Here is a 16,000-nt window from a genome sequence, read left to right on the forward strand (position 1 = left end):
TGTTTTGTATGGCGATTCAATTATGATTGAATGAGATTTTTTTTTCTCCCATTCTTTTTTTTTTTTTTTGTTATTTGGTCTGGTTTGAATTCGTGTTTTAAAAAAATTGTTTTTTTTTCGATGTTAGTTATATAACATTTTTTTTCTTTTGTTTCAAATTCTTCGAACACGTCCTATAGTAGATACTTTTGATGGGAAAAATGTAGTGATTTTTTTTTATACGGATGTGATTGATTTAAGAATGAAACCTGATTCTTATTAAAATCTCATATACATAGTATTCGATTCTTCCATTATATTATGCACATATATTCTAATGTGTATTGAATTATGAAAAATATTTTTAAAAAGACATATAATCAATTTGAAAAGTGAAAAAAAATTCAATTTTAGCATTTTATTTATTTATATATAGAATTTTCGATATTTGTTCAAATATCAATTATCAATAAAGTTTGAATAATAATCATTAAAATTATAGAAAATTATAATTAATAATAATAATAAGAACAAGAGCAAATAATGAATTTTTTTTCTTTGAAGATAAAAACAATTTGAGAGCGACAGGAAGTTTACATAATGAAACAACATTTTTGAGAGACATCCGAATCAATAAATTGAATCGAATTGTTGAAAAGAAAAAAAAATAGAGTAAAACAATTTGAGAATTCTCAATGATGAAAGTTGAGGGAAGAAAAAAAACAAATGATAATGCGATTAATGGAAGATGAAGGATAAGGAAGAGAGTATAATAACTGTATGATTGAAGGGATGTAAATATCTGTGATGAGAGATGAAAAGAACATTCACCATAATGTGATAGGTCGGCATTTGAACAGCGAATGTCAAATTTTTTACCAATTTGACTGTACAATTCTGCTCTAGCCATATTCGATTTTTTTTGTAGATTAATTAATCGGTCGGTTTGTCTGATGATGGGATCGTTTTGGTTCAAGTGAATCCTTAATAATTTTTTTTTGTTGAAGTTGAATTTGTATTTTAAGATAAACAAGAATTGGTACGGGGTACCAAAGACGAATAATTTGTTTATAAAATGCAAGCACTTTTATTTGCAGAATATAAACCGGATTATTTTGAAAAAGTTTAACACACATACTTAATCGATATAATGAATAGGAGATAATAATAAATCGTAGATTGAATAATTGAATAACAGAAAGAAAATTTTTTTGTTTTTCTTTTTTTTTGTATGAAATAGTAGTTGAAACATTTTAATAGAATTTTTAAAGGTGTTTAAATTCCTAACAGAAAGGAAAAAAAAGAGGAGATATTGAATTCAGACGACAGGAAAAAAGGAATTTAATAGTAATCAGCAGATGAGTATTTTAAAGGTAGAAAGAGTGTATGTATGTCGTTTTTTTGCATTGTTTTGTTTCACAGGTAATATTGCACCGGAATCGAATTGATTGTTTTTTTAACAAAAAGGATAACGTGTGAACTGAAAACATTTTTTAAAAACAATAAGAATTTAAATAAATATTGAAGAATGAAATAATTTCAACAATAAACACTCAAACAATCACACGCACACACATTTTTATCATTTCGATTCCAAAGATGTAAGGGGTGTTAATTTTTTTTTTTTTTTTTTTTTTTTTTGGTGTTGTTGCCATCTCTGTTCGAATGAGTGAATTTTCAATCATGTCTCTATGTGTGAATGTGTGCGTGGATGGATCTCGATTATTAAATTATTTACATTAATATAAATTTTTAACATTATTGCACTGGATAAAATCATCATTTGTTTCGTTTGTATTTTGATTTAAATTTTTTTCTGTCTCTTTTTTTTCCATTTTATTTCCTTTGGTTTGTTCAATCATCGATTAAAAATGATATTTATAATACAATAGAAATGTGTTTTAGAAAAAATAAAAATAAAATAAGAACAATGTGCCTTGTGAGATTTTATGTTGATAATAACGATGATGATGATGATGATGATGATGAAATCTCTAGTCAAAAAACTTGGGATTCGATAAGTCGGCCAAACATTTTTGTCATCAAAATTCGAATTGTGAATCATTTATTCAGTGTAGATAAAAAAACGTTATTGGATTCCCGTTTCCGTTTATGTGTGTTGTTAGATTAGTTTTTTGTTGTTGTTGTAAAGAATTCACAATGGAATAGACAGAATGAAAAAAAACCAAAGATTAATTTAATTGACTAGATGTTGTCGTTGCTAACAAACAGACACAAAACTTTGCCATGGGGGAAGTTGAGTGTTCCAAAAAAAATGAAAATGAAAATTCCACGCCAGCGGCCACATAAAATACAAAATGACCAAAAACAATGAAATTTTTTTTGTTGCGTCCATGTTCAAACAATCGAACTTTATGTTTTTTTTTCAGTTCGAATCGTTCAATTATAGTCTGATATTTTATCTAAATACAAAAATCTTTTGTTTTGTAAATATTTCTTCTTGTCACCCCAATTGTCATCTTATTATTATTGTTGTTGATTGGTTCTATTGAGACTTTGTATCCATTTATGTCGTCGTTGAAATTGAAATTCAAAGAAATTCAAGGATCTATCCTTATCTTTTTCTTGTTTTTACAGTATTGAAAATTTTTCTTTCTTTCTGATTTTGGCCTTTTAAAAACGTGATTAGTGACAATCTTGTAGCAGATGCACGTACACATCACATCAGAAAACGATAATGATAGTTAGTTTTTTTGTAGTTGAAACAAATAAAATCGATTTCATTAATCGTTGCTTTTCAATCCTTGACATATTTATTCTCCACTAGACCAACGTCCATGGTTGATCTATATGTACAGCTGAATGATATAGCATCATTTCTTTGTGATTCCAAACATTTCAGATGACAACAACGACAAAATATATTCCTTAATGTTTCTTTGAATGCTTCACGAAATTCGCGATTAAAATAGGCGTATATAATTGGATTCATAGCTGAATTTAGATATCCAACCCAGAATACGATATGTACGATAACTTTTGGTATTTCGGCATTCGTTATGGTGCTCAAAACATACCATATAAAAAACGGTAGCCAACATAAAATGAATGCACCCATAATGATGCCTAATGTTTTAGCTGCTTTATGTTCGCGTTTCATTTTCGATATTGTACGTTTGGTCGGTGTTGATGAACCTGATTCCGGATCAGCATCACAATGTGAATTTCGATGTGACGGTGCTGATTGAATCTAAATATTTAAAACAGAAGAAATTAATCGGGCAAACATGACAAGATGTAATGTAATTGAAGGAATCGAATGCGAAGTTAAGAAGAATAAAAAAAATGTTGTAAGCCATGTTCGGATGATTCATTAACCAACGGATCCATTGAGATACATAGAAATAAAAAAAAGAGAAAAAAAAAGAAAAATCATCAGTATATTAAAATCATCATGATTATTAAAATTATCAACTAAACACACATTTACACATAAAATTGCACGATAAAAAAACGGTAGAAACAAAATAAAGTCCAAAAATAATGTTATATGGGTATAAAACGTTTATAACCCATACCTTACGCATAATATACCCCGTACTTAAAACGAAAACATGTTTAAACCATGGATTAGCCGCTGGTTATTTAATGATTGTTTGAAATAAAGAGAATTTTTTATCATAAAAAGTTTGTAAATAATCAAATGAATGTTGTTTTATCATATCATTTTATTTATTCATTTGATTTTTTTTTCTGGATGCTAATTATCTAAAGAATTCAAGAGAATTGCTATGGTGATTTAATATGAACATCATATATTATTGTCGTATATAATCTTGTAGCTGTAGGCCGTTGATTCTTTTTTTCTTATTTATATAACGATAAAATTGAATTTTTTTCATCTATTTCTATTTACTCTTGATTCATTCATTTATTTATTCAGCTATTTCAGGTTTTTTTTCTGCCAGAATCAAAAGATTAAATTTTTCTTTTATTATCGTTCAGCGTTCTAATGAGTCGTATGAATTTGATTGCTTGATTTAATTACATTAATATGAATTCTTATTTTTTTCCAAATAGAGATACAATACTGTTGAATAAAATTTTTATTTTTTACACATTGGCATTTTGCCCTGATGACGAAAGTAATTCATTTTTTACACACACACACAAGCACACACATAAACACTCATATATGTAGACATTCAAAGTACCAGATATAATTTCTATATAAAACAGAAATTCTAGAAAACACACTGCAATCCACTTTAATCATTCGGTTTCAAAAACAGCAATATTAAAGGTGTTATACAAATATTGTTGTTTGGTGTTTGGGTTTTTTTTTGCAACAAATTCTATTTAAACATATTTAAATTTATTCATTTGAATCATTTCCATGGAATTGCATCCTATTCAATAATTATTCTAGTTTATTTTATTATTCTCTTTTTCAAAATCTCTTGCTCGCTGACTGGCTCATTCACTCATTCATTCATTTATTCACTCACTCACTCACCCAAAAGAAGAAGAAGGCTATCAGGTCTAACAAGGTCAAGTGGAGATGATTATGTAAAACGAAAGAACAAAAAAAAAAAGACAGGATACAAAAAATTTCAAAGAAATTCCACTCGATGTGAATCATTTCTTTGTATTGGCCTGGTACACAAATTGTAACATCATGTTTGTTTCTATACATTCTGACACTTGGGCCTATGTTCAGGCTATGTTTCGTTAAGATGATGTTAACTATAGTATATTAATTAGATTTTTTTGTTTTTGTTTTTTTTTGCACATTGAATATTCAAAATGAAAACAAACATGAAGTATTTTTGCTACAATAATTTGAGTGTAGTTTTTTTTGAATAAGAAATCCAATTTAAAGGCATAATTTAAACCCTTTCATTCATTTATACAGTTTGTTGTCATTGTTATTTTTTCCATTTGCAGTAATATTATTATCATATCTCAAGTACTATAGTACACTTTAGTGGGTATCTGTGTATGTCTTTATCACATGTTTACGTAAACAATCATCGACAACAACAACAACAACAACAATTAGAAAATCATTGAAACATGCATCCATTGTCAAACCGAACCAAGCAAAACATCAACATTGTTGACAATTTTGTTGTTTTTGATTTGTATATTATATTTTATACGACTATATTGATCTATAGAGAAAAATAATGGTGATAAGCATAAATTTCTATTCAAACAAATTGTTGTTGTAGTCGTTGATGATTATGATGATGATAATAATTAATAATAAGTTTTATTATTGCCAACATTCATCATCAACAACAACAAGAACGAGGACAACAATTTCATTTGCAGTCTCTATAGTGCAATTTTGATTATTATTATGAACAAAAAATCTAGCTATAGTAAAAAAAAAATCAATGAATAGATGAATGAAAGGGAAAATTATTTTCTGTTTTTCACGTTTCATATTGTCCATTCTAATGATAATAATAATAATAATAATAATCGATACGGAAATGTTGATTTTTTTTTCATTTGATTGAAAAGGAAAATACGGAAGTGTGCAGAAAAATAAATAAATAAATTGATGAATTCCAACATCATGACAACCTTATATAGCTGTGATGTTATTGAAAAAAAATGGACATTCTAACGGGAACAAATGACCGTTTGGTGAAAAAAAGCCTTTTTTAAAAAAAAGATTTTTTTTTATATATATAGACATCAAACAAATGGACATGTGCATGACGATCACCAACATCATCATCATCATCATCATCATCAATGCAATTCATTTAGAACTATGGAATTTTTTTTTTACGTCAACCAAAACCATAGCAAGAATTTCAACAACAACTTCAAGAAAAAAACGTGTCGTCTAATCGACACGAGCGAAAAATAATGTCAAAAACATCTGGCGATTGTTTTGTGTTCATTTTGATGATGGGTGGTCATCTTGTTTTTTCACAAGAATTTCCAAAAAAAAAAATTTCTTGAATATTAATGAAACTGAAAAAAAATCGCAGAAAAGCCAGAAAAAAATTGTATTTGATATTCAGAATCGAGTTTTTTTTTCGTTGAAAAAATTCGTATTGTTTTTTTTCTTCCTATATGATCGGTTTCATGGTAAACAGTTTTTTTTCTGTTTTTCAAAATCATTGTAGAAAGAGATTTTTTTTTTGTTCTCATAGTGTGTTTATTATTCACTGGAAAATTGGTTATTATTTTTTTTCTTCTTTGGCTACAACAATTTTAATTTTTTTTTTCATCAAATTTTTCAATGTATCTTATTTTGCCATTCTAGCCATGATGATCCTTTTGATACTTTATTCGATACATTCGTTTAGAGTTGTTTACATTCTCACATTTGTGTATAAATTAATTAGCTTAAGATTTGATTGATTCAAATTGTGGAATATAAAAGTGAAATTGTTTTGTCTCATAAATTGTTGAAAAAATAATTTGATCAAACAATCAGACAAGGCGTTTTCTTTTTTGTAAATATACAATTCAACCCATTTTGATTTATATCGTACACAGAGAATCTAGCTATCACAGAATCGACTGTCTTTTCTCATTTCATAGTTTATATGTTTTCGTCGTAGATTTTCATGAAAAAATGGCTGGACTTGATTGATAAAAAAAAATTTCTTCTTCTCCTCTATTTCTTTCTTCTTTTTTTTTGGTTCTTTCATCTTTTCAATAATTGTGCTAGAATTTTTTAATTAAATTATCATTTAGATCGAAAACGAAATTTGATCGCTTTTAATTTCGTTTCTGGTGCTGTGTACATTATTCGTGTGTGTGTGTGTGTGTGTGTGTCAGCCGTTCAATCTGTCATCCTATTCTATTTTTTTCCTTTCTTTTTTTGGTCTAATAATGGAGAATATATAAAAAAGAGAAGAAAAAAATCGATTCCAGAATCGTTTGATATCTATTTTTTTTAGTTATTCAGCAGTTAAAAACAGATCAGACAATCATTATCATTATTATTTTTCTGGTCTTGATAATCGGTGAGAAGAAATTTCTAGTTAATAAAATTTTTTTTCTATTTTTTAAAAAACAACAAATTCATAGATTATATGTGATGTGACAATTACACAGTATTGACTATTGTATCTGTCACTTTGAAATTTAATCAAAAATAAATTCAATTTTTTTTCCAATTGAAAACGAATCAAAAAAAAATATTGAATTTATAGATTATTAGTTTGAATTCTTCCTGAAATGATGAATACAATGAAGCCAAACACATTTGCAATATGATGACACATTGTGATTATTCTTATTGAAGAGGAAAAAAAATTTATTTTACATTATTTGAACTGTATTCTTGTTATTTTGCTATTGTTGTTCGTGTTATTTTCAAAAAAAATTCAAGTTTTAGCTATCAAAAAAGATTAAGTTTTTTTTGAAAATAAATAAATGAATAAATAGAAAAATAGAAAATTTCAGCTCTTTGTTCAGCTGTATACAGCAGTGCCATTGACAATGATGATGATGATGATGATGATGGTCAATTCCATTCTATGATATTAAAAAATTTTGTATTCTTGTTTGCTAGTCGGTCATTTTTATGTTCAATTTTTTTTGAATAAATGAATGAATGAAAAAAAATAGCAAGATTGATAGGAAAATAAAAAGATATAGTGGTAGAAAAAATAACAAGTCACCTTTTTTTACATCTGATGAATGAAGGGATAAATTCTGTCTCTTATATGACTGAATTTTAACATTAAAAAAAATTACCATGGCTTTTATTTGGTCATAGTACAATATGGCTTTCTCGAATGGCATATGCAAACAAATTGAATCGAACCAAACTTTTTGAATATAAAAAAAAATATAAGCGCAAAACCAAACATCTCAAAATACACAAACACATTTGAACTTGAAGGAAACAGGACAAAAAAATTTTAAAATTTAAATTCAATTCAATAAAAGGACACAGATTTTGAAATTGGTAGAATCCGACCGTAATGTTTTCTGTAAATTATGTTATACACACAAAGCATACATCAACAATTGACTAGAAAAAAATTACTTGCACATATTCATTGGCAAACAAAATTGTTTTAACCATAAGTCAATTGTAAGTCCAAACAACGACAATGACTACATGGATACAAAAAGAGTGATATACTGACTATGGTTAGTTTCAAAAAAAAAATGATGATGAAATTTTGGTTTTTTAAAAAATTTGATTTTTTTTAGAAAAAATTTCCGAATCAATAATGGCTGTGATGATATTAAGATTGTCAAATCAAATTTTATATTATTGCTGCTCTAACTTTTGATTATGTAATCGTAATACAAAAAAAAACCAACTGCTTCTAATACAGTGGTACCATGGTTAAATATGACAATCATCATCGTATTTTTTTTTATTCTATTTTACATACGCCATAAGAGTAATGTTCTATATAAAATGATTTTGGTGATGATCGTTTTCGTTTCTAACCCATGATGAAAAACATGTGTGTGTTTCCAATGGAATGAAATGGAAATAATGATAGTAAATTGACTCCAGGCTTCAGTAATGGACCGAATAAAAGAGGAGAAAAATTCTACCAAACAACCAACAAACCAAGCAACCAATCATTCAGTCAGTCAGTTGGTCCAACAAAAATAAAAAAAAAATTCTAATCATATTTTCAATTTTCTCCATTCATAACCGAAAAATAGATAGATGAAGTGAGAGAAATAGAGAGAGAGTGAGTGAGTAAAAAAGTGAAAAAAATTGAACTAGAAACATCATTTTTTTCATATCAAAATATGAATAATAGTGTGGTAGTGATAGAAAACTTTATTTTCTTCATTCAAATAATGGTGGTTGTTGGTATTATGTGTGTGTTTGTGTGAAAAATGCCTCAAGGATTTTTTATCATTTTTCTTATTTTCAATTGTCGTTTTTGTTGTTGTTGTTGTTGTTGTTGTTGTTTTCCATATACTGTCATTCGAAATCATAGGCAACCGTGTGTGCCTCATTGACATTCATTTTCGATCGTTTCATATTCGATTCCATTACACGTACACAAATACACACACATACATTGCTGGATCTCTGCTCTTGGGCTAAGTTTTTCTCGATAATTTTATTTTCCATGATTTTTTTTTTTGTTTAGTTCCAAACTGTGACACGAATTCTACCCGACCATCATCATGATTATGATGACACAATTATTGTAATTTCGTCTTCTATTTTAGATTCTCTTATCATCTATATATGTCAAACAATCAACCAACTAATCAACAAACGACCGACCAATAGCTTGGCTAACTAATGCAATTCAATTTCGATATTATCAACACAAGAATCATTAGTAATTGTCATTGCCATTGTCAAATATCTTCATCATGCTCATTATTATGATGATTAGATAGTTATGTAATAGGTAGATAGATTTTTTTTTACTACAACCAAGCTATTAATATATTCTGCCTATATAGATTGAATGATTCAAAATGAATGAAAAATTTAGAAGAATAATCAGTAGAATGAATAAAAAAGGTATACCAATCTACTGATTGAATGTCTTGTAATCATCATGATTTTTATTTTGAATCATAGAATGAAAGACTATGTGCATGTGTGTGTGTGTGTGTATGTGTATGTGCCTGTGTTAATGATTATTTTCTTTTTCTTTTTTTCCTATTCGTAATTCTATAAATCAAGAAAATAAATAACATGAGTATGTATACATCTGTGTATCAGACCGAAAAAAAACATCTTTATTCATTCATTCTATTCATCAATGAATTCACGTGTATGTGTTAGATGCGATAAGATGATGATGATGAATAGTATGATAAATTGGGACAAAAAAAATAACGTATATAAAGAAATGTTTATATAACAAGCTCTTTCAACAACAAAAAAAAACCTAAATATAAGAGAAGAAAATGAGGAAATAAATAAATACAGGAAAAGCTAAATAAGAAGACAACAACGATGACATGTTGATGCAAGAAAGAAAAAAAACCATGACATTATTTTTAATTAAGAAGTTTCAAGATAATGATGAAAACCGAACCGACATGTATGTCCAAAGTATGTTGTTGTTGTCTTCGTCATCGTTGATGATGAAAAAAAAAATTCTTCAAGATGTTAGAATGATGATAAATGAAAATGAAAATGAAAATAAACAAAGAAAAATAAAATCAATGTGGCAAGTAATTTTGCATGAATTTAAAAAAAAATTATGAGTTGGTTTTTCAAGTCATTGTGTGTTGATTTTCTTAAATCTTTATTCAGCATTTGTTATATTATGTCAGTATGTTCGTTCAAGTAATGAAATTGAAATTCTTATTGGTTCGGAAAAATTTTTCTTTTTCATTCATGTTTACTGTTGAAATTTTCTTCGTTTAATGCATAGAATTTTATATGAATTATACATTCCGATCCGATTCGCATTTAATTCGTTGCAGCTGAAAGAGTTTTGGGAATTAATTAAAGGAATTGGATTGAAAAAAATACTTTTACAAAGATAAACATGGTACATACACTTATATAATAACATTGATGAAAATGATGTTTTTTTTCGCAATCCATATCACATGTTATCATTAAATTCATGTTTATAGCATTAGCATAGAAATTGATCAAATGATTTTCAAATAAATTCTGGAAAATATTCTTATACAGGTAAATAGAGTTTTCTAATCTACACTATGTTAACCATTCTATACAATAATTTTTTGGTTCCAATTATATGAAAAAAAAGTTCAATTGTACTATACTTTTTGTTATGGTAGGGATGAAATTGGTATTTTACTTTTCTGTCTCACGTATACGTGGGTGGATGTGTATATACAATATAAGGTATACTAAAATTTATCAGCTGAATATATTAATGTTTGTTGTAGCAGTGCTAGATAGCTAGCATCCACTACATGTTCATATAAGTGCGCACATCTTGAAATTTTTTTTCTATCTCTCTCTCTCTCTCTCTATCTCAAATCGTTTTTTTACATATGAAGTGTAATGAATGAATCAAAAAAAAAAAAATTCCCTACGATAAAGCACGCAAATGAGACAAGAAAAAAAATGAAAACAACAGCAGCTATAGCTGATTGATGAAATAAAATAAATTTGATGAATAAGTAATACATTATCATCATAACAATCATTCAAAATGTAGAATAATTCAAATGGAAACGTGAGTTTTACTTTATTTCTCTCCTTTTTCTTTTTTTATTCTATGACAAAGTTTCAAAAAAAAAAATATTCCGAATTCTACATTTATCTGATTGCGGGCGTATATTCACCTACCATATAAATTGACAATTTTTCCCATTATAACAATACAAAGTGCATATGATGAATGAATTGAATGAATACAAAAAAAAATAAACGATTGTATGTATGCATGTATGCCATTCAATACATTCATGAAGTCTTGAACACAAAATCGAATCAAATCAAATTAACCAAATGAACGGATGAACGTATCACAAAACGATGACGCGAATGCAATGCATAGATGATTTTTTTTTCTATTCTCAAACATTTTGATTTGATTTTTTTCTTCATTTCACCTAGCAATAATGGGTGTGTGTGTGTGTGTGGTGTAGAATCACAAAAGTTTTTTTTGTTGTTGTTGTTGAATCATTATTCTAGTTTTTTCGCTTTCCATACTTTTATGAATTGATAGATTTTGTTTCCACGTCACATAGCTATAGGTATGATCACTTGAAATATATAATAAATCCATATATGCCTAGTTTTTTTTTATTTAAATACGTATATTATACACCTATCAAAAAATAAAAACACAATAAGCGATCCAATCAACCAATCAAGAAACAAACGAAAAAAAAATTCAATATGCAAAAAGATAAAGAAAATGAAATAAAAATATTTCATTTATGGTGAGATAGTGGGTTCGCATGATAACCAAGAAAAAAAAATTTGACTAAAATGATCTGATAGACGTCTAGGCCATGACCAAAGAAAAAATAAATGTGAAAATGAGCAATATGAAGCATTCATGTAATTTATTATCATTTGCATATTGGTATTGCTAGCCAAATCACCATCGACAAACACATACATGGCAGTACAAATAATTCGTATTGCAAAAGATGAATTCAATGTGTGTCTGTGTGTTTCGAAAAGAAATCGATACAATTCTGAGATCATTTGATGTCTGAAAATTTTTCTACCCATATATACATTTGATGCAACTGCGAATTTTTTTTCTCATTGGAACTTGTTTTCATTTACTCAGCTTCAACACCGATTTATATTGATAATGTCTACATATATTTGAGTGTACAATAATTGTGGTACACTTTGAAATAATAAAAAAAAACGAAAAACTATGAACCAAAATGAAATATAGTATGTATATACTCAATAATATGACAATGTTCCCAGGTGTTAATTAATACTTCGACTTTTTCGTTTATTTAGCTGCTGCTGTTGTACAATTTTTTCTCTTTTTTTGTATGAACAAAAAAAAAATTCACCATTACAAATGGATTCATTTGATCATTTGATTTGGTGTTCATTAATTTCCACTTCCTTGTTTTCATTCGAAATTGGTGCTGTTTTTTTTTGTCATTCAAATTATTCATACATTCAATTCATTTATTATTTTATTTTTATTTTTGTAAGTTTCATTATTACGGTATACAGATATATAAAAAAAATGCCAATTTTAGTATGGGAAATAGTGAATATTCGCTCACTATCGGATCGAAAAGCTGTAGGCAAAAAATTGAAAAAAAAACGAGAAATGAAATGAAATTAAATGGATATGAATTAATGACGATCTTTTAAATTTATTGTTGTTTTTGTTGTTTTAAATTTCCAATTGAAACACAAAATAGTTGCAAAGAAGATTTTGCTTGTTTGTTGTTTTAGGTTCTGTTATTGTTTTTTCTGCATAATTCTCAAGTGCTCATATAATTCAAGCTGAAAGTTTATCATTTGTTTAACTTGTTTATTTCCACTCTTGATGAATGTTTAGTTGATCCAGGAACAAACAAATTCGCAAATTTTTTTTTTGTAAACAAACCAACAAACAAAATGATCTACTCAAACATCCTAATAATTCCAAGTTTCATCATTACGTTGTTATTTTTTTTGCTCAATTTTTTCTATTTTTAGTAGATTGATTTGTACATATTAATAAGCCTTAGGGCTAGGATTTTCAATTCATCATAAACATATTGTTGCTTGTTGAATCCTACAAACAAACACACAACAACAACATCAACATTGATATGAAAAAAAACGAGATCAATTTTTTCCGTCATTCTCTCTCTTTCAACCATCTTTTGAAGCAATAGTCAGCAACTTTTTTCAGAATATCACATATACATAAAAAACATATAATAATGACAAATGACGGAATTTTCGGATAGAAAAATAAAAATAAAATAAGATTCTGCAAACGAAAAAAGCAAAAAAAAACTGTCAACTGTTTTTTCTTTCTCTGGATTCACCAGTCTGTTTCCATCAAAAGAGAAAAGTGAATTTTTTATTTTCAAAAAACGAAAAAATCGTCATCATTGATATATTATATATGGAAATTTTAATAAAGCTAATTATGCAGAATGGGGAAAAAAATGTGAATATCAAGAAATGAAAAATGAAAGCAAACAACAAATTTGAAATTGAAATGAATAAATGAATTTCAAGTCTTTCATTCGTTCGTTGGAAGTTTATATCTTTTTATTTTTTCCGGTCTTTCAGTATATAATGAAAAAATCAATGAACCAAAATATTAGTATATATGTGTGTGGGTGTGTGCGAGTGCATTTGACAGCATTGTAACCATATATAATAAATAGGCGTTGATAATAATGATGATGATGATGATAGAATCCTATCAAGTCGAGAATGACAAAGAAAACGATTTTTGTTCTTGAATTCAATTTATTTCATTTTACAGCTAATTTCGGTTCGGCCAAAGATAATTTGTTCATTCATTTTCTTTTTATCGGATCAATTTTCTTTTTGTTGTTTGATCGATGTTTTTTCTGTTTGTTCGGTTGTTATTGTCCTTATTATTATCATCATTAATATTTTGCACAAAACTAGTGTAAGCAATGAACATCAGTTTATTATATTTTCATCTGATTTGTATTTTCCAAAATTTTTTTTTTATTTTGATGATGAAAAAATCACCAAATAAACAAAGCATAAAAAACCAAAATATATAGAAAAAATTGAGAGCAAAGAAAAAACAAAATAAAAAGGAAAGAGAAATCATCATTTGAGGCAAAAAAAACCAAACCAAACCAAACAACAACGACAACCAAAATAAAAATTTGTCTCGTGTATGTATGAATGTATGTATGGATTGATTAAGATGAATTCGAATCCATTATGATAATGTCTTTTTTTTTCATTTGTTTGTTTCACTTTATTCGCGCATTTTTCTTTTTTATTTTATTCCCACTCAAATTGTATTTGTCGACGTTTTTTTTTCTCTTCACTATTATGCCATGTTGTTGCCTCATTCTCGTTTTTTTTTATTTGACAATTTTTTTCGATGCTCCCCAAATAGCTTTATGGTATGGTAGTATCATCAATTTGTTTTCTCTCTCTCTCTCATTCGTTCTCTCTGGCACTTCTTCTCTACAATCTCACTGACTTTTTTTTGAGATATAAAGTGTAATAAATGAGAACGGTTTGTCGATTGGTCGGTTCGTTGACTGGATGTGATTCGATGTATGAATGGATGGATGGATGGTTGAATGATGAAAGTTTTTTTTTTCTTTTCAAACACAAGAATCTAAGCAAGAGAAAAAAATCTTTGTTACAATCTTTCCTTTTTGTTTTGTTTTTTTTACAAAATTAATACAAATAACATCTAGATGATGAAACTTTATTTTGAGTCAAGATAAAAAAAAGCAAATAGAAAGAAAATTTATTAACATCACATTGAATTATCATCATTATTATTGACTATAGTTGAATGAATGAATGAATGAATAAAATGTTTCGAAATCACTGAGAACTTAAATAAATAGTTTGGCTAACTTTTACATTTGAGATTTGATAATCAATCTGAATTAATTATAAATTGTTTATGATCAAAACAGTGATGATTTAAAAATCATGATAGTAATAATAATAATGATGAATTGAAATTGAATGGAAAAACTTTTTGTTTTGATAAAAATAAATAGTTACATTGAACTTTGTTCCAGAGTAAAAAAAAACAAATAACAAACAATTGAAAACAAAAAAAGATTCCAAAATGAAAAACAATCATCCAATGAATTATTCGATAGCAAATTATCAATATTAACAAATATTTGTTTCATCTTCACCCTTTTAACTTCATATCATCATTTTTTTTGTTGTGGTTGTTGTTGTTTATGTTGATTGTACATTTAGCTCAAATAAAAATAAAAATCGTCTTTATGTTGCTTAAGTTTTATTTTCTTTTCTTTTTTGGCCAAGTTAAACAACACATTAAACGAAGAAGAAAATGAGATGATAATTTATGGTTATGTTTGCGTACATTTTCATTCATTTAACTTACGATATACGAAAGCAAAAAAAAAAACGAAGTGAAAAAAAATACCGTTCACATAAATGAAAGTGTTTGTGTCTCTCTCTGTGTGTGTGTGTGCATGCTTAGATCGATCATACTGTTGTGTGATTCAATAGCAATTTTTTCCGTTTCTTTTTTAATTGACGTCAACATTAGAAAACTAATTAATATTTGAAATGGTGAATTAAAAAAAAAGTAGAAAAAATACCTGAAATTTTTGGTATTGGCAAAAAGCAAAAAAAAAGAAAAAATTTTTTTCGTCTTTTTCAAATGATTCGGACACTTTTTTTTTGCTGCACATACACTGAAAAAATGACTCATGTTTAGAAAAAAAAACTTCAGTATAAATTGTCAAAGTTACGAAACCGAATTCAATTCCCTTTTATATCGCCCCCTCAACTATACTCTCTTTTTAACGAAAACAAAAAAAAAGCTATTTTTCAAAGAAAGAAGATAAAGTTTTGTTATCGTTTTTTTTCGAAAAAAATAACTTAAATTCTTGGTTTATATTGCATTGGTTTTTTTTAAATCAAAAGAATGCAGCAGTAACATCAACTACT

General features: G+C 27.2%; 1 protein-coding gene across 2 annotated transcripts in view; it reads right to left on the reverse strand.

Annotated features, from left to right (window-relative positions):
• Positions 1 to 1,042: 1,042 nt before the first annotated feature.
• LOC124492070 (uncharacterized) overlaps positions 1,043 to 16,000 on the reverse strand; it is a 64,731-nt gene continuing 49,773 nt past the window's right edge. For both annotated transcript variants that reach the window (XM_047054855.2, XM_075735896.1), the window contains one exon: positions 1,043 to 3,190. In XM_047054855.2, coding sequence (XP_046910811.2) covers positions 2,738 to 3,190 — 453 coding nt within the window. In that variant the 3' untranslated portion in view covers positions 1,043 to 2,737. The remainder of the gene's footprint in view (positions 3,191 to 16,000) is intronic.

This window comes from Dermatophagoides farinae, chromosome 1 (genome assembly GCF_024713945.1).
Source record: "Dermatophagoides farinae isolate YC_2012a chromosome 1, ASM2471394v1, whole genome shotgun sequence".
Taxonomy (NCBI): Eukaryota; Metazoa; Arthropoda; class Arachnida; order Sarcoptiformes; family Pyroglyphidae; genus Dermatophagoides; species Dermatophagoides farinae.